Below are 25,970 nucleotides of genomic sequence, written 5' to 3' on the forward strand. Positions count from 1 at the left end.
ATGTCTACTAATTTTGATCGTCATCATTGTTCTATATATAGAAAAGAACAGATTCACACACAAGGACACACACATACACAGCATCATCGGTATCTTTGTATGAATGCCTGATGCTTTCCTTAAGCCAAGCCATCGACAGGCTTTAGACCCAAGTCGCCAGTGTCTTCCTGTGTATCTCCAGATGCGGATGGAGCGCTGGGCCTTAGGGACTTGATAGTTCGCAGAAAAGTCCCAGTCCTCATTTTCTCTGAACTGTAGTCTACTGGTCGTGAGAGCTAGCCATCAAGTAAGCACGTAAGTAGGAGGCACACTGAAGTGTGTTTGGAACTGTGAAGGAAAGGCATAGGATTTTTTGAGAATACATGAGACTTGCCCTAAAGTTGGAAGTTAGAGAAGGCTACCATGAGGAAGGGATAAGTAGAAGTTAGTGATGGGAAGAAGGGAAGAACATTTCCGTTGTGGGGGTCCCTGGGTGGCTCAGTCGGTTAGGCATCTGACTCTTGATTTGGGCTCAGGTCGTGATCTCAAGTCATGAGATTGAGCCCTGTGGGCTTGGCGCTCAGCTGGGAGTCTGCTTGAAGATTCTCTCCCTCTTCCCTCCCCTGTTCTTGTGTTCATGCTCTCTCTCTCTCTCTCTCTCTCTCAAATACATAAATAAATCTTGAAAAATAATCCAGTCATGGAGAACAGCCTGTGCAAAGTCCCTGAGGCAGGGGAAAAAAGCACGGAAAGTTTAAGGAAGGCCAGAGTGGCTGCAGTGCAGAGGCTCCAGATGAGGCTGCAGAGGTGAATTCAGGATTTTGCTGGGACTTAAGGGCAGGGGTGATGACCACCACAGTTGGCTAGCGGTGATAGTCGCCACAGTCGGGATAGTGTGTCCCAGGACCAGTGCTGTGTGTGTACATCTGTGTGTGCACACATTGGGTGTGTGTGTGTGCAGGGGGTGGTGTCCACCTGCTGTGCCACACTGTAGCTACTGAAGGAGGGGGAGAATCTGGGGAGGGGACAGAGTGGTCAGAGCAGCAGGGGTGGAGGGCACTTGAGAGCTCGAGGCAACCGGTCTTGGAGGTATTCCAGGAATCTCTGAGAAATGGAGGCAGTTCAGCTTTTCGTGACTTGTCCAACTGTTTCTGCAAGCCCTGTTTACGGAAGCCATATTAAGGCTTCCGATCTTTATCCCAAGCAGAGGGAAGCAGGCCACAGACTCAAGCTCAGGACTGACATGATCAGAGGTGTGCTTTGGGGGAGCGCACTGGCTGCCGCTTGGAAGACAGCTGGAAGGGCCCAGGGTTAGAAATGGGGAGGCCAGTTACAGACAGTCACACCAGTCCGGGAGAGAAATGGTGGTAGCTGGGATAGGAGTCGTGGCTGCAGAGATGGAGAAAGGTGGACAGGCCTGGGTGGTGAAATGGCATGGGGGAAGCAGGGAAGGAGGCTTCGAGAATGACCCTCAGGTGTCTGCCTTGTGTGGGGGGTGGAGGGGGACACAGCTCACTGAGACGAGGAGCACTAGGGTGGGCTGTGTGTGGAAGCAGGAGGACACGCCGTCAGGGCTTTGCAGAGATCCTGCTGAGGAGTCTTGAGGAGTCTTCCAGGAATCAGGGTGAAGATATATAGTAAGCAATTGGATATCTAAGCCTGTCACTCAGATAAGAGGTCCAGCACAAAGACAGCTATTTGGAAATCACTCGGCATTCGAGGAAGTCAGATGCTGGCATCGGCTGGTGAAAACAGGGACGAGAGACATGTTGGACATAATCCCACCAGTGTCTTTTGGGGGTTAGTCCACGTGTATTTATTAAACACCTACTTTGTGCCAGCTGCTATTCTAGGCACTGAACAAGATAGACAAAATAGACAAAGCCTGTGTTCTTGTGGCATTTATATGCTGGTAGAAAGCACAGGCCCTAACCATGAAAATGAGCAAATGAATAAGGTCAGCTAATGAGAGGTAGCATGGAGGAGAAAAGTGGAGGTGCCTGTTGCAGATGGGGTAGGTAAGGAAGGCCCCTTTAGGAGATGACTGTTGAGAGACTCAAAAGAAATAAGGGAGAACCACATGGTTTCTGGGGAAGAGCAATCCTGGAAGAGGGGGAAACAGGTGCAAAGGCCCTGAGGTCAAGAGTGAGGTTGGTGTTTGGGGAACAGCACGACAGGGTAGCTGCCATGGAATGATCAAAGGGAAAAGTGCTAGGCAAGGAGGTGGTTCAAATTGCCAAGGCCAAATGGTGAAAGGCTCGCAGGCCATGGTGAGCACTCAGGTTTTACTCCAAGGATGATGAGAAGCCATTGAAAGGTATTACATGAGGGATACTCCATCTGATTTGGGTTTTTAAGTGATCGCCAGCCCTGGCTGCTGGATGGAGAGTCGAGCTGAGGCACAGAGACCGAGGCAAGGAGGCTGGTTAGGAGACTGAGGTGGTGGACCAGGTAGATCCACACGTGGCTGGGAATAATGGGGAGACCGCTGAAGTGTTCAAGCCAGACAACTCACCTCCCTAGCCTTTTGGAATGTTGTTGCCTGGTTTGTGTCTCAGCACACACCACACAGGGGCGTGTCGGAGCTGGGGTCCACCTGCTCAGCCCTGGGCTGTGTCACATACCAATTCGTGTGTCCAACTTCCGGAATTATTACTTATATCAAATCAAAATATTTTATTATGGCAGCCATAGCAGTAAAAAATGCATTTTCTGGGATGATCCGGTTGACTTTACATATTTATCAGTTAGCCAAATAAAAGGAAAGAGGAAGACAAGTCAGAGTCTCCATTCTCCTGATTTCTTAGAATTGTCGGGTGAATGCAGATGCTCCACTGGGGACCACGAGCTGTAATTCCATAGGCAAAACCCATCAGCATTTTAGTTTTCTCTTCTCTTCTTTTTTTTGTTTAAATTTTTTAAACAAATCTGTAGATTTATTTTTTTTTAATTTTTTTACTTATTAGAGAGAGAGAGAGTGAGCACAAGTAGGGGGAGCCACAGGCAGAGGGAGAAGCAAGCTCCCTGCTGAGCAAGGAACCTGGTGTGGGACTCCATCCCATGACCCTGGGATATGACCTGAGCTGAAGGCAGATGCTCAACTGACTGAGCCACCCAGGCATCCCTCTTTTTTTTTTTTTAATTTTTAAAAATATCTTATTTATTTATTTGAGAGAGAAAGAGAGCTTGGGGGAGGAGCAGAGAGGGGCTGAGCACAGAGCCCTATGTGGGGCTTGATCCCATGACCCCAAGATCAGGACCTGAGCTGAAATCAAGAGTCAGACGCTTAACCCACTTGAGCCCCAAAGGCACCCCATTCTTCTATTCTTATAACTCTAACAAATACTGCTCCATTGGCCTTCCTGATAGGAAAGAACATTACATGTGACCCCAGGAGAAAATTTCACACCCAAAAGAGAAACTTTGATGTCTATAGTGCTGGCATAAGGCAGGGAGTTAGCAGAGAGCTTTCCTGGAGCACTGCAGGCATTGTCTGCCCCCTTGACTTGTATCTCCACAGTACTGAGGACCATGAGACTTACTATGCCTCTGTGTGTCTCTTCAGTTACCTGTCTCCTTCACTAAAATGCAGGCCCTCAAGGAGAGAGGACTTTATTCTATTCGGTGCTCCTCACCAGGATTCTGTATGGCATAGAGTATGTGCTCTATAAATTCAGTCGGTAGAGGCTAAGCCTGTTGTACCCACCAATGATTCAAGCTGTGTATTTGACACTTGGCCCATGTGAGTGCTGTCACTTTTTAAAAAAAATTTTTTTAAAAATTTTTAAGAGAGAGAACCTTAAGTAGGCTCCATGCCCAGCCCAGAGCCTGAGATTGTGACCTGAGCTGAAATCAAGAGTCAGATGCTTAACCAACTGAGCCACCCAAGCGCCCCTGAGTGTGCAGTCACTGCATCATGAGATAATCGTTCGTAGGGACAATGACTCTCGTGCCTACTGGTGGCTCCATGCCGGCACCAGCCCCATCAGTCAAGTGTGGAGTATCAGCAGCTCAACCCTCTGAAGGGTCGCAAAAACGTTAGTGCTTTCCAGTGCCGAAACACAACGGACAAAAGCATGTGAAAACACGCACGTTCCCTTACTGTTCTCTGAATTCCCACATGTGCCTTCCACATGCAGCCCATCACCGCTGGATACTGGTTTATCTTGAAGGTAAAGGACTTTGGGCATTTCGAATAAATGGAAATAGTCTCTGCTCTAGAGGAATCCTTTCCACGGCGGCCGCGTGCCAAGCCTTTTGGTCAGGATTTGTTGGGTTCTGGAGATTGTGATGGCCGCTACCTTTCTAAATTAAAGAGCCTTCGAGCCAGGAGGAGGTCATGACTTTCGACTCTCGCTTTATAACTCAGAAAGCTGAGGTCTAGAGGTTACTTGGAATATCTTCTGGGCTTTATGAGTTTGCATTCGCTGAGCTGGCGGTAAGAACCATCTTAGGTTTCTCTGCAACTTCATTTATTCTGCAAACATGTGTCGAGCACTTCCAGGGAATCATCTAGGCTCCTTGCTAGAGACTGACTTCATTCATCCCCTTCCCTTGAAGAACTCAGAGGCTGGGAAAGCAAGTCCAGCTTGTAAATAGGAGGTTACAAATTGAGCGTCACGAGTGCCAGCCAGAACGGGCACAGGAGGCTTCCCTCCAGTGATGGCATTCCCTGAACAAACGTTCGCTGAGAGCCTCCAGTCAGCTATGTGCTGGCTTTTCGGGGGGCAGTAAGTCTGAGTGCCTGCTCTCACATTGTTGCTGGTCTGGAAAAATGGCTAAAATGCCAAGGCGTCAAAGAGGCTTTGCAGGAAGAGTAGGAGTTTGCCAGGTGGAGAAATGGGAACGTGGAGTTGCCATGGGAAAGGAGAGCCAGGCGAAGGCAGGAGCGGTGGATGGCACTGGCAGCAGGGAGCTGGGTGATGCTGGGATAAATGAAGTGAAAGAAGGTGAGGCTGGGGGACGCTGGGGGACGCCCGGGTGGTCCAGCCGATTAAGAGCCTGCCGTTGGCTCAGGTCACGATCTCAGGGTCCTGGGAGCGAGTCCGGCATAAGGGTCTCTGCTGGGCAGGGAGTCTGCTTCTCCCTCTGACTGCGGCTCTTCCTGCTTGTGCTCCCTCTCTCCAACAAATAAATAAATAAAATCTTAAAAAAAAAAAACACGGCGAGGATGGTGGTCGATCAGGCCAAAGAGGTTGTGTCTAGGTCAGTGGGGATATGGAGTGTGTTACTTTTCTCTGTCATCATTTTCGTAGGAACTGTTGCCAGACAGAGATGGCACTCAGTGCCCTGACTGTGCCTGCAACCATCCCCAGCTCACACAGAAAGCCTCGCCATGGGAGAGGATGGGAATACCGAGCCTCTTAAAACTTGCTGCCATAGCGCGGGTCTGGAGTAGCACTGAAGGAAGGGAAGGAGTGTATGAGTACAGCCCCCGCCGGGGGAAGGGGTGGTCTGCCGAGGGCAGTCGAACAAGTCGAAGCAACCAGATTCCCCCGGGCCCAGTACTGTGGATTCCTCGGAAGTTCTGGTTCCTCCTAGAAAAGGCATTGAGTGAAAAAGATGGGGCTGAAAACCCCCATCCCCTGAATTAATATAAATAGGGAAACTGTTACTGCATCTCCACTGAAATAAGCTATGTGATGTTCATCTGGGTGACTGTCACGACTAATTTGTAGTTTGAAAGTGAGTTGATGACTTGTCATGAGTCAGAGTGACCCACGGTGTTTGATCATCACAGATCCCAGCTCTGCAGTGTCTCCGCTTTCCCCCACCATTCCCCAGCGTGACCTCACTTCACCCTTGTGAGAGGCAAAGAGGGCAAGCTGTCTTCCAGAACAAGGGCCAGGGGCTCCCAGCTCCCAGCCCAGGTCTCCGTGTCCTGTGCGTCCGCCACGGGGCCGAGCTGTGCAGCTGGCCAGTTACTCCCCTGGGAGGCCCTCCCTGAGCTGCTTTCATTTTCAGTATGCATTCCCTCCCAGTTAAGGCGTTGACTCACCAATTCAGTGACAGGAGCAGGGATGTCCCTGGGATCCTAGGGACTGGGAAGGGGGTGAATGACATCGTCAAGAATGATCTGGAACATGTTTTAAGGAGAGTACACCCCCCACGCTCCACATTAGGCTTTGATTGCTATGGATTTCCAATATGAAGAACAGATGGGATGTTCTTAATTGGGATAGACTGAGAAAACCAGGTAACCATGCATGGGTCAGGTTGCACGAAAGTGTGTCTGATTCTACAAAACCTTTTGGAGCATGTGCCATGGGCCAGGCCCTGTGCTAGAACCTACCATCCAAACATGAGGAACCACACAAAGTCTTATTTTGAGAGACACAGACAAGAGCAAATCAAAGCAATTTCACGGGATGAGGGCCTGAAAGATTATCCCCAGGGCCTTGCGGACACAGTTGAGAGAAAAATTCACTTTTGGGAGGCTGGAAACAGGGCACAGTGTGGCAAAGAGAAAGGGATAGGAAAAGTCCCAGAGAAAAATGACATTTGATGTGGGCCTTGAAGGAAGATTTGCCTCTCTGGTTATTATAGGAAATGCTAAATACAACACACAATTCCAGTTCTTTCTCACTGGAATAGACTATGCATGTGAATTTGCCTGCGATTATTCTCATTTGATCATGAATCTTTTGCTATAGAAGATTTTGTTGTTTTTGACAACTGTGTCCCTGATGTTCACTGTTTTGTGATTTTTAATTTAGCAATAAAATGACTTCATAGTAGTTGCTTAAAAATGTACATGAGGGGCACCTGGGTGGCTCAGCCGGTTATGCAACTACCTTCAGCTCAGGTCATGATCCCAGAGTTCTGGGATCGAGTCCCACATCAGGTTCCTTGCTCAATGGCAGTCTGGTTCTCCCTTCCCCTCTGCTCCTCCCCAGCAACTTCTCTCAATCTCTTTCTCTCTCTTTCTCGATTACTCGCGCAAATAAATAAATAAATAAATAAAATTTTTTTAAAAATAAATATTTATATTATATAGAAATCCATAACGTCTTCTATAAGTTTCCCCGTATGCCTCCCTCCCCAAAATCACTGTGAACAATTTGAGGTGTGAGTCTCGTCATACCTTCTATGCGTCTCTACACGCATGTCTTAACTGTTTTCTGAGAGCTGTTGCATTGTTTGACCATGGAATTGTGGAATTAAGGAGAAGCCAGAGAATGAGGGCAATTCTGTCATTTTGAAAATACCTAGAGGTTAGGGGACCCATCAGGGGGACAGCTCAGAGGCCTCACCTCCTTCTCCAGTGCTGTCCTCTGACACCCCCCACCCCCGGCCCTTCTTTTTATCCTTTTAAAGGAATGCCAAGGTCTTGGACATAGGAGCTCTTTCTAGTCCACAGGAGATATTCTTAGCTGCTGAGCTGAATTTCAGAGTCTGTGTCTCTCATTAACTTGAGCTCACACTTCCTGCTCCAGGCTCCCCGGGGGGCCTTCAGCCCCTGCATTGGCTCCAATCTGCCGCTGCCAGGGAGCCCGGGCACTACTCAGTGCAGGGGTTAGGGGGTGGGGGTGGGAGGGGGTTGTGCACCTTGTGTCCCCTGCGTAGAGAAGGTGATCTGGGTTGACACATCTCCTCTCAGGGCTCTGACTAGTGTGAATTTCTTTCTTTCTTTTTTTTTTCTTTCCTTCTCAATTTTTTTTAAGATAATGAAAACCATTCAAGTGTTTTCCCTCCTGGTGAATAGCTCGTATATTGGATCTTAGCTACCTGGGTAAGAGCTAAATCTGGGTTGGAATGAAGCAGAGAAGGGCCAAGGGCTCAGAGCTGGTCTTGTTCCTTTCCTTCTGCGCCCCCGGCCCCCCACATGAGTGTGGGCCATCTCTCGATTTCTGTTCCTCTTCCCTCCCCACTCCCCGGACAAGGACAGGCTGACAAAGGAGATTGGGGTGATTTTCCACCAGGATTATGGTAATTGCTTCAGCTCTTCCTGGTTTCTGGTTGATTGGATTCCAGATTCCTCTATTTTTAACAGACCTTTCCCACCAAGCAGTCTCCCGGGAGACCTTGGATCGCTAGGTGAGACCAAGGCAGGGGTTGGGGGGATGGTTCTGCGGGAGGTGCTGCCTGCCCTCCCGGACAGGCTTCCCCATCCACTGGTTCCCACTCCCGGTGGTCTTGTGCGGTTGCTCTCCGGCCCTTCCATCTTGGAATATTCTCAGACCTCCAGGAAAACTCAGACCTCACGGGTCTGTCAGAACAGGAGGCTCTGGGTGCTCAGCTCCTTTCTGGCTCTGAGTCAGGAGGCACGCCGGAACCCTAATGGGGCCCCCATCCTCTCCCACCACCACCAGAGTCCAGGGCTCCCCACCACGCTGGCCCCTCCCCCCACAGCCTCTTCTCATCTACCACTACTGCCTCCTACCTCCTGCTTTCTTTGCTAAACTTGTAAATGCTTTTGTACCTGTTGAAAAGTTGCAAGAACAATGCAAAGAATTCTCACAGCTCTGTCACCTAGACCCTCTAGTGCCATTTTATTGCATTTGCTTTTCCTGTTTGTCTGTTTATCTAAAATATAAACTACGTATGACATAATTCCCCCTCACCCCTAACGTTCCATTGTGTACCACTCCAAAGTAAAGACACTTTCCCACATAACTACCCTTCCAGCCTCCAGAGCAGGGAATCAGCATTGATGCCACACAACCATCTATAGACTCCATTAAAATTTTGCTAACTATCTAGATAATGAGAAATTATTCTCCCTCTCCCTTGTTCCCTCTCTTTTTCTCCCTTGTCCCGTCTCCCTCCCTTCCTGGCTTTCCCCAGTCTTCCTCCTCTCTCCTTCCCTTCCTGCCTGCTCCAAGCTTCCCAATTCTCTCTCTCTTTCTCTATTCTTAGGGTATCTCCAGACTGTATTTAGTTGTCATTTCTCTTCAGTCTCCTTCAGTCTGGAATGTTTCCTTAAGTCTTTGCCTGTCTTGCATGTTTCCAGCACTTTCCATTTTGTAGTCTGAACCTCAGCTGTTTGTCTGCTGATGTTTCCTTATGGCCAGACAAAGGCAGTGCAGTCTTGGTTGGAATACCCTAGAAGTTATGCCCCCTTTCCACCATTGGTGATATTAACCTTGGTCATCTGTTGGTGTCATTGATTTTTCCCTTTGTCATTGATCGGTATTTTGTGTGTGTTGCGGGGGCGGATATTCTGATATATTGCCAATATCCTGTTGTTCATCAAAGTTCCAAAACCAGCAACCTTGGCACACACTGATACCTTCTGCCTATATCAGCTGCCACTATGATGGTTCCAGAAAGTGATTCTCCATTTTGGTCATTTCTACTACGTTTATGAGCTGACATTCTACTGAAGGATGAACTTTTCCTCCTCCCTCATTGATTTATCTTTTCATTCTTTGTTTATACTTGTGCAGACTCATGGGCTCCTGTTTTATTAGATAGGTTATAAACAATACTCTCATGATTTATTTTGATGTTCAAGTCCAAATGAGACCAGTAGAGATGCTCTCAATAGGCAGGCTTCTTTGTTCTTCAACATGCCCTCATCACTCTTTGAGCATTTCCTTCCTTTCTGGCCCCTGTTGTCCCAGGGTGGTTTTGAAATTCCCCTGCCCCAGCCTTGGATCCGCCATTTTCCCAAGGTTCCTTTTAGTGGAGGATGGTATTTAGACACCAAAATCCACTCACTCGAAGTGCTCATTGCTACTGGTTGTCATGTGTGTGTCCATACATCCAGATCTAGTTCTGCATCTGTCTTCTTTTTAAATCCATGAGATCATGCCAGTACTTAGGTCTAGTCCAACACCTCAGAGTTCTTGCTAGGCCTTCCTCTTTCCACATTTATAAATCCCTTCAGACAGTGAGAAACCTGACTCCCATTGATACCATCATCCTCCGTATATTGACTTGTTTGCTCAGGGCAACAATCTCCCAACCTCTTAAAGAAGACACACTGATGCCCGTACTTCTGCAGGGCACCCTTTCTGGTTCCTGCTTCTTCAGACGCTGAAGTCTCTGAGCTGGGATGGGTGGGAAGGAAAAAGGAACAGAAGGGAAGGTGGGAAAACTCCCATTCATTTTTTGTCTCATTTCTGTTTTGGCTGAAAATTTAATGCAGGCAATTTAGGGAAAGACATCAAAATTTATAGTGTTCCAGTGATTTTTTGGCCAGCAGCTTCATTCACTTTCTCATGTAGTCAGACTGTAGTGATAGTCACCCCCTCTTTCCTTTTCTACCATCTCGTTTGGTCCTCATCGTTTCTGCCTCTCATTTCCATAGTCTGCTTTTCTTTCTTCCCTTCCTCTTTCTTTCTCATCAGTCTCAGGATTTGGAGTAGGAATGGCGATCCTTTTTTCTCCTCCACAAGACCTGTTCAGACTCTTATTTCCTGTCCTGTTTTAGGGCTGCAGACTTCCCAATATATAATGTCAGTGATCTTGCTCCACAAATAGGGATCAACAATAGAGCAGTTAGAAGTCACAAGTGTACAAGCTCCGTTTTATTTGGGGAATTAAACTTCTGTAACCTAGGGTTGAATCCTGATCTTCTTTGGACAGATAGAACAAACAGATTAGTTCAAAATAGAGAACCCAGATTGACTAGGAAAGTGGGACAGTGAGTGTAAAGACCTAGGTGTATGACCCCCTCTCTCTATACCCTTGTCCTTATTATGGGCAAGATCTTCTGCTGACCAATTGACCAGATGTTAACCATTAACCAGTAACCTTTACTGATCACATGAGTAAAGGGGAGTGCCTCATGAAGGCAATGTTACTTAGAAGCCCTTCTCCCCCACCCCTCTTTTTGTTCATTTTGGGGTCCTCAGACTTCTTGCCTTTGTCTACTGCTGCCCTTGGCTTATTATTCCCAAGATGCTGGTCCTTTTCTTCCCCATCAAAACTTCCCCTGGCCAGTGCTCCATTGCCCCTGGGCCTGGCTGGATGGCAGCTAACAAATTTGATGACCTGAACTAGTAGGTGTTCATGAATAAAGAAGGTCATGCTTTCTGGATACTACTTTAGCATGTTAGCTTAAGTCCTCTAGAAACACACTGCTTGGCTCAAAGAAAGAGGATGGGGGACTGAAATAATAAGTTTCAGAACATGTGGATGTGGGAGGAGGAGGTGGGCCTTACGGTCCTCGGGGCACAACCTGGGGCTGCCTGCTCGGTATAGTGGTGGTGCGGGGAGCCGTGTTTGTGGGTAAAATAAACAGCTGTGAGAAAAGGAAGTGGAAGGGTTGTGTGTCCACATGGGAAAGTACGCAGCAGCTTTTGAGATGTTCTTATACTTTTCAGAGAGATATAGCAGCCCAGAACATCATAGCTTTTCTATTTGAAACCATCCTCTGCAGGATGCCTGGGTAGCTCCGTCAGTTGGGCATCTGCCTTTGGCTTGGGTCATGATTCCAGAGACCTGGGATCAAGTCCTGCACCGTGTTCCCTGCTCAGCGGGGAGCCTGCTTCTCCCTCTGTCCATCTCACCCCTCCTACCCTGCTTATGTGCTCTCTCTCCCTCTCTCTGGCAAATAAATAGATTAAATCTTTAAAAAAAAATCCTCTGCATTGGACAGGAGAAGAGTTAAATTCCTTGTGACATGTCTACTGTATTTGTACATTTAGAAATCAATTAGTGTAATTGGGGCAATCAGAGATGCTAAACAGAGGAACAATTTACTGAGAACAAATGTCTGGAATTGTGTATTTTGCCAATGGAATTTCTCACAGTTGGTACAAGAAAATACTCCAAATTAAATCATTCAGGCTGAATGTGACTTTTTTTTTCCCTTCCTCTTAAAAATGTTAAAAGAAACACAGCCTAGCTGAGAACTCCTCCCCCTCCTGTTGGACAGATTGCTTCTCAGAAAAATCCTCTAAATTGACATTTTACCTGAAAAAGAGCAAAGGCAGATGAAAAACTCCAGGTGTGTATGCTTGGCGTGAACGCTTTTGCCAAACAAGATCATAAAAGTGTTGTCTTCTCTGTTAGGACCATAGGAAATGAGATCATATGGGGGTAAGTGTCCTTAAAGGCTCAGTATAGGGAGTATGTAGGATGTAAAGAGCTTTTAAGAACGTCGTTCCTGCCCTATCAGTGAGAAACGCCTGGAAAATCTACAAAATTATAATTCATCCTGAGCCCTTCAGAAGGCTTGAGATCAAATTGTGCAACCAAGTTAACTGAATTCTGCAGAGGGGTGAGCCCCTCCAAAAAGAGGGCTACCATTTCAGCTGTAGCAGAGTACGGGAAAAAGAAGCAGCTGTTATACAAGCCAAACTCTGAACAAATTCTTAAAGGTCATTGTGAGCTGTAGTGTGTCTGGAACCACAGGCCTCCGGTGGGTGTTCATGAGAAATACTGGGGTATGTCAGGAGACCAGCGAATCTCCCAGGATGGCAAAAGCATATAGGAGGCACTTGGTGGCTTTGGAGGCAGAGGTAGAGGCAGGAACAGAAAAAGCCTTGCCTGCTTCCCAGGATCCTTCCCTCATTTGAAGCAAAAACAAACACTCTGACCTTCAGACCATAAGTGAAAATCCATTCTTCAGGGGCAGGAATAGAAACAAATTACATTGGCCCCAGGACACAGCAAAGACCCAGTGGTGCTGTAGGAAAGGTAGACGCAAAATTCTTTTTCACCTAGGGGAGGGCAGGAGATGATTCTGGTCCCCAAATGGTCGTGTACTAGTAAGGAAAAGAGTTCTGCTACTGCTAGAGGAAGAGCAAGAAACTCCCACCCAAGACCAAGTACAAAGACGAGGTAGGTCTTCCTGCCACAGAGATGGGAGAGAATGCTTAAAACAAGAATCCTCCCCCTTTGAGGTCCAGGTTCAAGACCTTTTGTGATATTGTTTGTAACACTCGGTCTAGGTCAAAACAAAGGAGAGGCTGTTATACAAGCCAATCTTGCTTCCCTCCCTACCCCAGAACAAGAAAGAGCATATTACTGCTGGGAGGGGTGCAGAAGCATGGAGAAGGACCCCAGCTGAGGTATGGGCATGCTGGCTGGTTGATGGCTAAAGGGAGATCAGGAACACAGGAATCCCTCTAGCACCCTTGCTCCTACTCTAAGCTTATGATACCAGCTGTCTACATCTAGAGGAATTTGAAGGCTGTAGTGCACTGAAGATAGCAAAACTCAAACCCAAGTCAACTAACCTAAGTCAGTACACACGCACGCACACACAAATAAGAAGAAAACAAAACCTTTGTCAGGAGGCAAAGCAATCTACAGAAGCAGACTCAGAGATGAGATATTGGAACAATCAGATGGTCTTTACAATAACGGTGATTAATGTGTTAAAGGATCTAGTAGGAAAGGTGAACAACATTCATGAACAGATGAAGAATTTCAGCAGAGTGATGGACAGTGTCAGAAAGAATCCAATGAAATGCTAGAAATTTAAAAAGCCAGTTTCTTGGTGATAAGGAGTTTCTTTGATAGGGTCTTCAGTAGATTGGACACATATGAGGAAGACATCAGAGAACTTGAAGATAAGTCCATGAAAATGATAAAAATTGACACAACAGAATAAAAAGAGTAGGCAAAGATGGGGCACCTGGGTGGCTCAGTGGGTTAAAGCCTCTGCCTTCGACTCAGGTCATGATCCCAGGGTCCTGGGATGGAGCCCTGCATCTGGATCTCTGCTCCACAGGGAGCCTGCTTCCTCCTCTCTCTCTCTCTCTCTCTCTCTCTCTCTCTCTGCCTACCTGCGATCTTTCTCTGTCAAATAAATAAATAAAATAAAATAAAAAAAAAGAGTAGGCAAAGATGGGGCACCTGGGTGGCTCAGTGGGTTAAAGCCTCTGCCTTCGACTCAGGTCATGATCCCGGGGTCCTGGGATGGAGCCCTGCATCTGGATCTCTGCTCCGCAGGGAGCCTGCTTCCTCCTCTCTCTCTCTCTCTCTCTCTCTCTCTGCCTACCTGCGATCTTTCTCTGTCAAATAAATAAATAAAATCTTAAAAAAAAAAAAAAGAGTAGGCAAAGAGAAAACAGAACTGAGCAGCCAAGGGCTATGGGACAATGTCAGTTAACCAAATGTACATGCAATTGGAGACCTGGAAGGAGGAGTTTTTAGGAAGAGGGATCTGGCAAGCTAGTGTTTTCCCAAGGAAGGCATGTGGTTAAAAAGTGGCCACAAGTAGTTACCACTTTGCTCTCCAGCTTCTAATTTACATGAAGCATTTACTGCCACACTCTTACCTTTTTCTTGCTTATCTTCAACACCCAGTTATTTGGGATATGAAATACATGACTTTCCCCATCATCCCCCTTAGCAGTCTGTCTGCCATTCGGCATCAAGAGGAGGGGCTGGGAAGGTAGCTGGAGTGGTGAAAGATGCAAGGCAAGGCTCAGCGGCTCACCGTTTCCTTTTGGCAAACAACTTAAACTTGAATTAACTGAAATAAAACATGGATCGTGGTTTTGAAGAGGTGGTAGATGATCATTCATCTCTGTGGTTCATTCAAAATACTGGAAATGATCTCCTGTGTTGGCTAGTAATGCATTTTTAAAAAGACTTTATTTATATTTATTGGAGAGAGAGAAAGAGAGAGAGAGCGCTTGCAGGGGGAGAAGCAGAGGGAGAGGGAGAGGGAAAGAATGTCAAGCAGACTCCATGTGAAGCCCGACACGGGGCTCGATCTCACAACCCTGAGACCCTGACGTGAGACAAAACTAAGAGTCTAACACTTAACCTGCTGAGCCACCCAGGTGCCCCTAATAATGCATTCAATAAAACAGTTACACAAGTTCCTTACTGTGTATGTGCTGTAAATGAGTTTTCAGGCATTCAGCGACCTTAGCGGCTAGATGGTGACCAGCTGTCCAGCTGCTTGCCGAGGTCAGCTGCTGGAGAAAACCTGCTGGAGGTCGGGTACTTGTGTGTCTCCTGAATGAAGATGCTTTCTGGATGGGAGGAGGACGCTTGATGAGAAGGGCTGGGAGCATGTTCTCTGCAATTTTAGCTCCTGGGTTTAGAATTTACTCAGAAACAGCTTCTCATGTCTCCATTGTTAATGAACTTGTATCCCTTCCTGCGTACAGGCTTCCTTGAACAGGCCTCCAGGGAGATTTCCTAACCCTCTTGGCAGAGCAGCTCCTTTTTCCTCTGTGCTACTTCTCTTCTCATGCCATTTTGGGCATTTTCACATTATCTCACACTTATTTTTTATGCATCTGTTGCTTCTACTAAATTGAGATCTTCAAGGATAAGGGTCTGCATCGTATTCCTTTCTAGTGTGGTGTCAGGCATGGAATAGTTTCTCAGTAACTTTTGTCTGAACTGGATTAAGGAAATGCTGGCGTTAGGTAACTGCCGGGACTCTGAGAGCTGCGGAGACAAGCGTTTGGTCCAGCCGTGTTCCGTGGCTCTTATTCTGTGATAAGTTCTGGGCCTTTGTGAGTATCTCCCATGCATGTCACAGGCACCTTGCGTGTGACAGCTATGCCAAATGGGGCTTGGATTCATATCACCACGTGATAGACTGAGAGGTGACTTAGGGTGACCATGTTGAAAGCAAACAATCAAAAATAGGGTCAGAAAAATACAAAGTCATAAGGAAGAAAGAGAACATCGATCCAGGGTCTGGGATGGAAGCTGAGTAACACAATTTAAGATACCAATCTGTTGTGATGGTCCCTTTTCTGTGACTGCCTCCTGCCAAGAGTGTAGCTTTTAGGGGGAGGCCTGGGATGCAGGGAGGGAAGCAGAGGGACTTTCTGTGGAGCAGGGCAAGGAATAAAATCTTGGATATCAAACTAGAGTGGCCGTGGCCAGACCCGGATGAGTTATTGTGACTGAGGGTTCGTTCTGAGCTGCCAGGTGAGCAAAACAAGGAGAAATGGGCTTTTGTCCTCTGCTGGAAACATACTAGTTCCTAGGGGCGAAAACAACAACTAAAACCACCACCACCAAAAAACCCCAAGCCCTTTTTTTCCCCTTGGGAAATACAGATTTGTTTTCTACATGGCTGTGCTCTAGAAAAGATGTGTGACCTTGGCTACTCATTTGACTACCCCCGACCTTGATTTCCTCAGCATTCAGGGATCCTGACAGCCTGTTCCCCTCCATTCTCTGGGCGGACAGGACGTCTAGAATCCTTCTGGCTGGAGATCCTGACATGGGCTCGGAAGAGCAGGGACAGACAGCCCGGATCATCGGCTGTCCACTTAGGTGTTTTCCTTGTTGACTTGCCAACTCCCCAGCTTTGAGGCATTCAGGAGCCGCGACTGCTCATGGGAAGGGACCAGGCAGCACTGTGCCGCTCTCCCTGCCGCCACAGCCCAGTCCCCTGCGGGAAGCACACTGCAGCAGCTGCTAACACCAGTGCGAGTCCTAAGCAATCCCAGGGAACCTTCCAGAACACTGCCAGGTTTCAAGAGGGGCTGGCAGAGCGCACTGCTCTGGGAGGGAGGCGGGGCTCCCGCGCAGACTTGCCCTGGGGTAAAGCCGAGAGCTGGAAGCTGCAGAGAAGGGCTCCAGGCTCCCAGAGCCCCCGTCCCTGGACAGATTGCTTTTCAGAGCATTTGTATTTTGCAAATTGATTTGAGAAGAACTGGTTTGCTGCCACCCAGTGTTCTTCTCCCTCCCCCCCTCCCCCAGCTTCCTGTTCTCACAGATCACTGTCTCCCTTTCTGTTATCAAACCTGACGGGGACCCTGCCTTTATCCGATAAGCCTGTTCACACCAGGGTGTGAATAATTCACACCGCTTTGGACACTACCTTTAATGGTGTGCACAGTCTGCAAGAGCAAATCATCTCACGGTAATTTCTAGGCGTTTGCATATGTTGCATGAGAGGACCCTCCCATCGCCCCCCCTCCCCCCACACACACACCCCCTACCATGTTGGCTGTGCTGATGTGCAAGGATTTGGCCCACTGCACTCTGCATGTTGGGGGTGCAGGGGACCGACTGAATGGAAATGAGGGGAAGTTCCCTTCAGAGCCCACCTCTTTTCTCTGCCACCCCAGGAACGTCTTCAAGGCCCCAGTGTAAAGACAGTTTTGGGGGTGGGGTCCAGGGCAAGGAATAAAATCTCTCAGCGTGAGCATTCGTGGGTCATGAGTGCCGAGACCCAAAGGGAGGGAGGGATTTCAGGGGCCCGTGGTGGGTGAGGCTGCAGGAGCCACACCTTCAGGAGCCAAGCCCCTCTGGCTGTGGTGGCGAGGGTCTTTTCCATTGGCCAGAGCCTGCAGTGGCTGTGGGGCATCCCCTGCAAGGCAATGGGCTAGAACAGCGTTGACTGAAGCAGGAGACTGGAAGGAATGGGAGAAGAAGGGGGGATGGCTGGTGGGCAAGAAGGAGGAAGAAAACACAACAGTGGGGCACGGGAAGTGCTAATTGACTAACATCGTCTTCCATATGGAACCAAGATCTGCTGGTCACTAGAAGCGAAATGAGTTCTGTCATATTGTCAGAATTATGTGCGGCTCTAAGTTGCACTCTCTGAAGTCAGCTTTTGCGAGGAAGTTTCCAGGCATCTTAAGTGCAAGGATCAGAAGACAGGACATACGAGCGTGCCAAGTAAACCCTTCTCTCAAACCTCGCCATGTACAGCTGGAACTTTCTGTGGTCAGGGAGAGTTCTGCTCCTGTGGACTGCCCACTGGGCGTGGACAGTGTTGGTTCTCCCCGCCCCGTACCCCACAACTGAACTGTCAGACAAGCTTTGACCACATTTAAAAGGTCAAGGTGGCCAAAGGGCTATTTTAAAACTTGATTCATCTGTGGAAGAAATCATATAGCTGGTGGTTGGTGGTATTTAATTCTTCAAAGAGCTTATTTCAGATTTTTTTTTGTCATTGTTGTTACTAAATATGCACTTATCTCTGCAAGTGTTTAAGAAACACTGGTGTTGCCCCTTTGCTTTTACTGGTTGGTGCCATGAAAATTAACCAGGGGATTGAAGCTACAGCACTTCCATGAAGTGGTTGCCAAAAGCGTGGCCAAGATCTGAATTTCAGGTCACCCACTGCCTTAGTGAGAGCTTCCCCACACTTAAGATGGAGATGAATCCAGGGAGAGGTGGTCTTGCTATCACCCTGCGTTCCTGTTATCTGGGGCTTCTGCAGAGAAGAGCTTGGAGAGGTTGCATCAGCACCACTCAGGGTCCCTCCCGTTCTTCCCTTCTGGCCCGTCACACATCTCTTCACAGGGAAGTGGCCTCATCTCAGCCACTGGAACAGCAGAATGCATAGTCCCCTAACCACTCTTCCTGCCTCTCTGCTCTTTACAGAATGGGCTGAACGGCTTGCACCTGGCCTCTAAAGAAGGCCACGTGAAGATGGTGGTTGAACTTCTGCACAAAGAAATCATTCTAGAAACGACAACCAAGGTACGTCTCTTAGGGAACGGGGAGCTTTTAATTGATATTCAAGTGTGGGGGCATCCCTCCTGTCTTGTCCCAAACTTGAGAGAAATCCAAGAGTGCTTCTGAATTTCTGTTGTCCTTCCCATTGCTTTCTAGTTCTAGGCATCCCTGAAATTACCTGAAAAGCACAGGACCCTATTTCCACAAGGAGTCAGTGGGCTTTTGCTTTCTCCTCCTTGCCAGAGTATGCACCTAGAAATAGAATTCTTTTGGTGACTTTCTGTTTTCTTGGGGTCTCTGACTCCTATAGGGGCTAAGAACCCTGGAAGCCCACAGTCAGGTGCCTGGGGTCCAGATCCCAGAAGAACTATTTCATGCTCTGTGACTTTGGGTAGGTTACCTAGTGAGATGTCTCAATTCCCTCATCTGTAAAATGGGGGTAATAATACTTGGTTTCAGGATTCAGATGACAAACAGGCATCAGCAAATACTGGTGGCTGTGTTGCTACTGAGGCTGGAAGAAGAGGGCCAGACCCTCGCAGTTATCCTTCTCCAGCATTCTACTTGGTCGGCTCCACACTTATTTCCTCCCCTGACGGATGACCCTGAACAGCATTCTCTTTTCCTATCAGGGGCCACTGAGCAAGGGGGGACGTCACAGCCCCCACACCGACATACTCCTCCCCCTAGCTCCAGTGATGCAAGCCCAGAAACGACAGTCACGAAATCATGCAGCTACAGGTTGCAAAATGGGTTTTATTTCTTACATCCGTCCATCCCATCTGCTTAGCAAGCAAGACACCGCCGCCAATACTTCAAAACAAAACGACACACAAAAACCACCTCTCTCTGCTGACTCGAGTACTGCTTCCTTTTCTCGTCCTTCCCGGTTACTTCCCGCGGTTTTCCTCTTGGCTTTGTCCTGCTGGCCTCTTTCTTTCCATCTGCTGTTCCGGTACCCATGGCGGTCTCACGCCTAGCCTCCATCTCCGCTCCGGGCGGCAAGCGTATGGGCCGCCTCTCGAGCGGAGAGCCGGAAGAATGATAGGTGGACCACAGATAGAGTGGTTATGAAGCGCATTACCAAAATATTAGGAAGGTGCAGTCATCCCTGGCGGTAAAATTCGGTGATTTTCACATCATGTCATGTCATGTAATTTTCATGCGATCTCGCCGGTGAAATAGACAAGAGTTGTTCTTTCTCTATGTCTGTGCGGCACTTCTTCCCCCCCCACCCCACCCCCGACAGGTACCAGTTGTTTCCTCCCTTCTTCTGCGGATGAAGGGGATGCAGTTAGTTTTCCTTCTGGCGCTCCCACGGACCTGGCCGCCAGCAGTGCGCCATCTGCAGGCTCCTCTTCCCTGGCGCGGCCCCAAGAGCCACGTGAACAGGGCACTTCCTCGCTTTTCCCTCTTGCCGAATTTCCCCCTCTGATTGTTATTTTGCAAGCGAACGCTTGGTGTGTCTTTGTTATTTATAGACATTTTGTAAGCCAGCATGGTTTCTGAATGCCACACAGAGGGAGGAAAAAAGGTGAGGCAGAAACCGTGGGCTGAGCAAGAGTCATAGCAGATTGGGGAATTCTAATGGGTCTCGCAAGCATGAGAAAGATTAAAAAAAGACAAGAGTAAAAAAGCCAAAACCAATATAGTTTCCTAAACTGTGCTTAGAAATTTTAAAAGCGCAAAACAAAAGCATCCTGGTACCATCCTCCCGTCTCTGCCTCGAAGGGGCCTGTGCTCAGCCTCTCGGCGGGTGGAGAGGGAGAACCCCCCCATCTCCCTGCTTGAGTGTGCCCGGCACCTGCCCCAGCCCCATCCCTTCCAGGAGCTCCAGGACACCCAGCCAGGGGACAGAGTGGGTCTTTGTGGATCACATGTAGCTAAGAAAAAAATTTTTTTTCTTCTTCGAGGGTGTGTTCCTGCATGCAGGGGGAGGGGTGGAGAAAACAGAGGCCCCACCTCCTTGCCCTTGGACCCTCACCCCAGGCCAGGGGCCCTCTTGCACCGCACACTGTGTGCATCTGTGTGTAGGTGGGGGGTCTGTTTCCCACGGTCTCCTCTTTGCTCTTATCCACCACCCGTGCTGCCCTCAGCCCAGATCCAGAAGGTGGCATGAGCCAGGTTTCCATGTGGGCCCAGCTGCCCCCCCCCACCACCCGTGACATGGATTTCTGTGAGGAGAGCTCTGATGTCGTGTGATTTCAGGCAGAGAGAGGCAGATGGAAAGCAACATCTTGACATTGTTGCTTCTTGAGGGCAAACAGCCCGAGTGTCTGTCATCTCGATACTCCCCCGCCTGGACCAGCGCCTGACACACGCGTTCAGTGTGTAGCGGAGGCATGAATGGGCACAGCACACGTTCTTCTAAATGGGGAGACTTGGAGATCGGAGTCCTGATTTCTAGAGAAGGTTCTGGTGCCAACAGCCGTGTCCCACTTGGTACAGTGAGAGAGTTGGCTTCTAGACGTAAGCTCTTCGGACTTCTATGAAAAGTGATTAATCAGCGTCCATACCTTCATTTCTGGCACTTATTCTTTGACAGATGTTTGAGGAAGAACCCTTTGGTTTATCCAATGGAATTTAAGGAGAAATCAAAAAGACCAACCCTGGGAGGCGACGAGCAGGGTTGCCTGATTCAGGCCACAATTTAGAAATAAAGACCTGAGCTCCCTCAGCCCCCTGGTGCCCTCAGTGGGGCTACCTCTCCCACCTGCAGGTGCGGAGGGCAGCAGTGGCCCTGTGGGATGGGGGTGGCAGGACAAACTTGGCCCAGCTCCAGGAAAAGGGCGCCGAGCCTGCGGCCTCTGCCGGCCTCCTTCCCCAGAGCTCCGGACCCGGTGGGGGCTCCGCGCAGTCCTGCCGAGTTACAGCTTGTGAGGAGCTGGAAGTTCACGGAGGGCCGGCTCGTCTGGCAAACCTTTCAATGTGTGTCCTGAGGAACGTCGACGTCCGTCAGCTGATGACAGAACGCTGCGTCTGCGGGCGGTGGATTAGGTGTTGGGAAGTGGTTTCTTTGTTCTTCAGCGTGACATTTTCTGTGTGGAGAATAGGAAGGCTTTTCCTCCCTGGGCTTTCAGTACTATTTCAAGGTGTATGACAGGTCAGGCACACTCATGGGTGTCATCTACCCGTTTTGTCTCATCAAGAAAACCCACTGTCCTCCACCCCAACGCACAGCCTTATTAGTGTACCTTTAATGGTGACTTTACCTTTGACTGTCACAGCACCATTGACAGCCTGGTGGGAAACCTGCTCTGCTTCCTCTCCTCCATGTGTTTCAGAAAGGGAACACAGCTCTGCACATCGCCGCCCTCGCTGGTCAGGATGAGGTGGTCCGGGAGCTGGTCAACTATGGCGCCAATGTCAACGCCCAGTCACAGGTAATGGTCCTCTGGGATCCCGGGCCAGAGGGCGCTGGACTTCTTCTCCACCTGCATTTCTGTTACACTGTGAGCACATGGTCTAGATTAATCGGCAGCGCGTGTTTGCATGCTTCTACTATAAGTGTGTTCTAAGAATGAGGTGGTTGATCGTTGTGGACCCCCATCTTTGTTCAGTTAAACCAAATGATATATCTAGCTCTGGCACACTTGGGGAGAGAAAGCGTGTTTAGAGGTGGGTGGGATACGGGGACTTCAGAGGAAAGGAGTGAAAATAGACGCTGTGTGTCTGGTGGCAAGAGACTGATTTCCATGGATTGTCGCCCCCACCTGGTGGCCTTTTGTAATAATCCCAGTAAACCATTTCAAAGCATCAATGAGTTTTTCCACCCGGAGATGTTGGCGGGAACATGGCCCCGTGGGCTAGGTGAAAATAGGGTGAAGAGAGAGCTGTCCTCAGGTTGAGAGGATTCTGCTTTGGGTTTAGCATCTCTCATTTTGTGGGTGAATGTTAATGACTTTCACTCTTGGTCTGCAGAAAGGCTTTACACCCCTATACATGGCAGCACAAGAGAATCACTTGGAAGTGGTTAAGTTTTTACTGGAAAATGGAGCTAATCAGAATGTAGCCACAGAAGTAAGTACCTTGGGCAAACGGCCTTCCTGCTGGACGCCCCCCGCCCGGGGTGCAGGACACCATTGGGGGTGTGCATCCCTGGGACATGGCTTGAAAGACTTCCTGTGTCACGATTGGTGTGGAGTGTCATTGTGTGCTCTCTCCCTCTGCTCACTGCACTAATCCTGGGCGCTGCTGGGCTCTCCGAGGGAGAGGGAGGAAGAGACAGAGTCATGGGTCTTGAGGAATGCCCAGACACATACCAGAGAAATGACATCAGACTCAGGCTTGTCCTTCCCACACTAAGCACCACTGAAGGCTGGACGTTGGTGAGAAAGGATCCAGCCACAGACCATGAGTCACTTCAGCTCTGGTCCTGAGTTTTGTCATTGACGAAGGGATGAAATTGAGCTAGATAGAGCCCAAGCCTCTCTTGACGACTGACATTGTCACACTCAACAGTCACATGACTTTCTGCTCTTTCTTCTTCACCAGCCACGGGGTCCTGGGCTCCTCGGCATGCAACCAAGGAGATTGATCAGGGTAGCTCATGATCCAGTCAGTCCTCAGTGCCTGGCGTAGTTTCTAGCATTTGCTAGGTGTTACTAACCCTCGTACGATGAAGAAAGGAATGAGCCTCCGCCATGTTGAAGGGTGACAGAGAGGGTAGGCAGGGAAACAGAGGGCAGTAAAAAGCCCTCAGAGCACTCAGACTGGGAACAAGTTATAAAGGAAAATGAATGGCTCTGGGCTCTGGGAGATTGCGGAGGAAGAAAGTGGGTCCAAGAAAGGCTTTTGGGAGGAGGTAGCATTGAAACGGAGCTTGACAGATGAAGAGGGCTCTGAATGGTGAGAGAGGCATTTCAGGCTGAGGTCCGTCCCAAGCAAGAGCCCTGAGGCAGGAAAGCGTGTGTTCTGCCTGGGGGACAGTGAGTGGGCGGGTGCAGTCAGAGCACATGGAGCTTTCCTCCTTTCCTGTGGCCAGGACGGCTTCACGCCTCTCGCGGTGGCTCTGCAGCAGGGCCATGAGAACGTGGTGGCCCACCTCATCAACTACGGCACGAAGGGGAAAGTGCGCCTACCCGCCCTACACATCGCGGCGCGCAACGATGACACACGGACAGCTGCGGTCCTGCTGCAGAATGACCCCAACCCAGACGTGCTTTCCAAGGTGAGGGCAGCTCAGCCCTGGGCTGCGGAGCCGCAAGTGTCGCCCCTGGCCGTGCCCCGAGAATGCCCCGCGACTGGGGATGGACCTAGCCCAGCACATGGAGCACCACCAACCCCCACCCTCGGCACCTTTGGGTTCCCGCTAGTGACCTGGAGGGGCCCCCATGGGCAGACCCGCTTCAAACTCCCAGCGAACACCCAGGAAGAGGTGCTCGGTGTGGAGCAGGAAAGGTTCGCGTCGCTCCCGGTCACCCAGAAAAGTATGCGGGGCAGGCTGGCGTGAAACTGGCCAGAGTGGAACTTTAAGGGCTGGCAGGTGGTGTTCTAGAATTTAACCCCCCCCTTTTCCTGGTGGATCCCTGGTGGAGGAGGGGAGGTGTCCCTACATGAAGAGATGAGAATGGGGAGGGCTACCTAGGGGCCTAGACCTGCGCTCTCTGATGTTTTGAGGCACGGCTGAACTGTTGTCTGTAAGTTTGGGTTCTAGTGGGAGTGGATCACCTGAGCTAGTCACATGGTCCCTTCAGCCCCCGGTCGCTGGGTTTTGTCTAGAAGGCTGCTGACTGGATCAGGCATGCTCTCAGGTTTATGGGACAGAATGATGACAATGACACGCCAACGGGTCAAAAGGGCCACACCTTTGGCTGGCCAGCTGAGTCACCACTCCCTTTTAGGGGACTGAAGCCATCTGTAGAGTGAAGATCATGGCCCCCGTAACACTTTTCATTCGTTCATTAACATTTCTTCATAAGTAGCCATTCACGTGAGTGGGCCCTGCTGAGTTTGAGGTAATGCTAGTCCGTGGTTTGTCCGCGGGAACTGTAAAACAAAGAACGGGGGGCCCTCCGAGGTGGCACCCAGCCTTGAATATGACTTGTCACAAGGCAAACCTTTCCACCTTGGGCGCTCGGGCCCTGCCGACATTTCCAGAAGCCCTGTCCTTATTCTGAGGTGGAAATGGCAGAGCATGACTTGTGACAAGTTGTCCCCCTCTGTTGTGCCCCAGACGGGATTCACCCCCCTTCACATCGCAGCTCACTACGAGAACCTCAACGTGGCCCAGTTGCTCCTCAACAGGGGTGCCAGCGTCAACTTCACGCCCCAGGTAAGTCTCCCCAGCAGGCCCTGCGCTTGGTCCAGAGCTCTGGGCTTGTCAGCCCCTCACTGTGACACCCCGGGCTTCTTCCTCATGGCGCGAGTGCCCCCAGGTGAGACAGCCCTGGTGTCTCTTAAGCTCCTCCTTGGTTTGTGTCTGATCATCAGCTCGTCAGTTTCCATTGGTCCGTTCTCGAGGAAGGCTGGAGGGCAGGGCTTTCTTCCAGTCTGTTGTGATGACAGGGCTTGGCCCAATTGCGGGGATCAATAAGGATGCCATCATGTCCTTATAGGTTTTGAGATCATTCCTAGGCGAGAAGCATCCTACCAGTAGGCTGAAAGTGCCTTCTTGCATTGCTGCCACCATAAGGCTGGGGGGACACAGGCATGGGGTGCAGAGCCACTGCTCTGGAGAGGAGGACGTCACAGCCTGACTGGTTCCTGTTCCTCCCCCTTCCAGAACGGCATCACGCCACTGCATATCGCCTCCCGCAGGGGGAACGTGATCATGGTGCGGCTCCTGCTGGACCGGGGAGCCCAGATAGAAACAAGGACCAAGGTGGGTGCCAGTGAGCTCCGTGGAAGGCCGGGGGGAGGGAGTTCTGCCTTCCAGAGTCTCCCCGGTTCTGTGATGGCCCGCTGGTGGCCTCTCTGTGGCCCCCGAGTGGTGGCCTCTTGAAACAGCCATGGCAGGAGCCAAGAGGCAGCAGGAAACACAACGGGCTGTATTGGAGCCGAGCTGGTCCTGAAGGAAGCATCCGAGCTTCTTGTGGCTGCAGCTGTACTGGAGGCAGTCTTCTGTGCAGTGGCTCTGATAGGTGCCTTCAGGGCTTTCTCTTTTGGACTCTATCTTTTAAAGGATGAATTGACACCTCTCCACTGTGCAGCTCGGAATGGGCACGTGCGAATCTCAGAGATCCTGCTGGACCACGGGGCACCCATCCAAGCCAAAACCAAGGTTCGTGCTTCACTTCCGTGAGGAGTGTCCTTTTGGCAGGGCTCCAGGTCAGGCCCACCCAGGATCAAATCCCATCTCTAGAAAACAGAGATGCTAATACTACTAACTGAGCCAGTGTGTTGTATAACCCAATGCCTGTCCCACGGGAGACACTCGGTATAGCTCTAATCATTAGTCAGATCGGGCATGGCCCTCTTTTTCTCTAAAGGGCCGTACAGTCAATATTTTTAGATTCTGCAAGCCATGATCTCCGTTGCAACAATTTACCTCTGCCATTGTAGTAGGAGGGCAGCCATGGATAATATGCAAACTAGAAGTCGTCTTCCAATAAAACTTTATTTACAAATACAGGCAGCGGGCCAGCTTTCACTGAGCGTTGGGAAGTATGGCATGACCTTTGTGTCAGTCTCTGAGTGGCAGCTAATGCTTAGCTTGCTTGGGCTGGGGTAGCAAAGTGCCTCATGCTGGGTGGCTTGAA

At 49.6% G+C, this 25,970-nt stretch overlaps 1 protein-coding gene across 5 annotated transcripts in view; it reads left to right on the plus strand.

Moving 5' to 3' along the window:
- Window positions 1-25,970, plus strand: part of ANK1 (ankyrin 1) — a 209,178-nt gene that overhangs the window by 120,755 nt on the left and 62,453 nt on the right. For all 5 annotated transcript variants that reach the window (XM_044225313.1, XM_044225314.1, XM_044225315.1 and 2 more), the window contains exons 3-9: window positions 18,196-18,294; window positions 21,555-21,653; window positions 22,192-22,290; window positions 23,255-23,440; window positions 24,446-24,544; window positions 24,995-25,093; window positions 25,394-25,492. In XM_044225313.1, the coding sequence (XP_044081248.1) occupies window positions 18,196-18,294; window positions 21,555-21,653; window positions 22,192-22,290; window positions 23,255-23,440; window positions 24,446-24,544; window positions 24,995-25,093; window positions 25,394-25,492 (780 nt within the window). The remainder of the gene's footprint in view (window positions 1-18,195; window positions 18,295-21,554; window positions 21,654-22,191; window positions 22,291-23,254; window positions 23,441-24,445; window positions 24,545-24,994; window positions 25,094-25,393; window positions 25,493-25,970) is intronic.

This window comes from Neovison vison, chromosome 11 (genome assembly GCF_020171115.1).
Source record: "Neovison vison isolate M4711 chromosome 11, ASM_NN_V1, whole genome shotgun sequence".
Lineage (NCBI taxonomy): Eukaryota > Metazoa > Chordata > Mammalia > Carnivora > Mustelidae > Neogale > Neogale vison.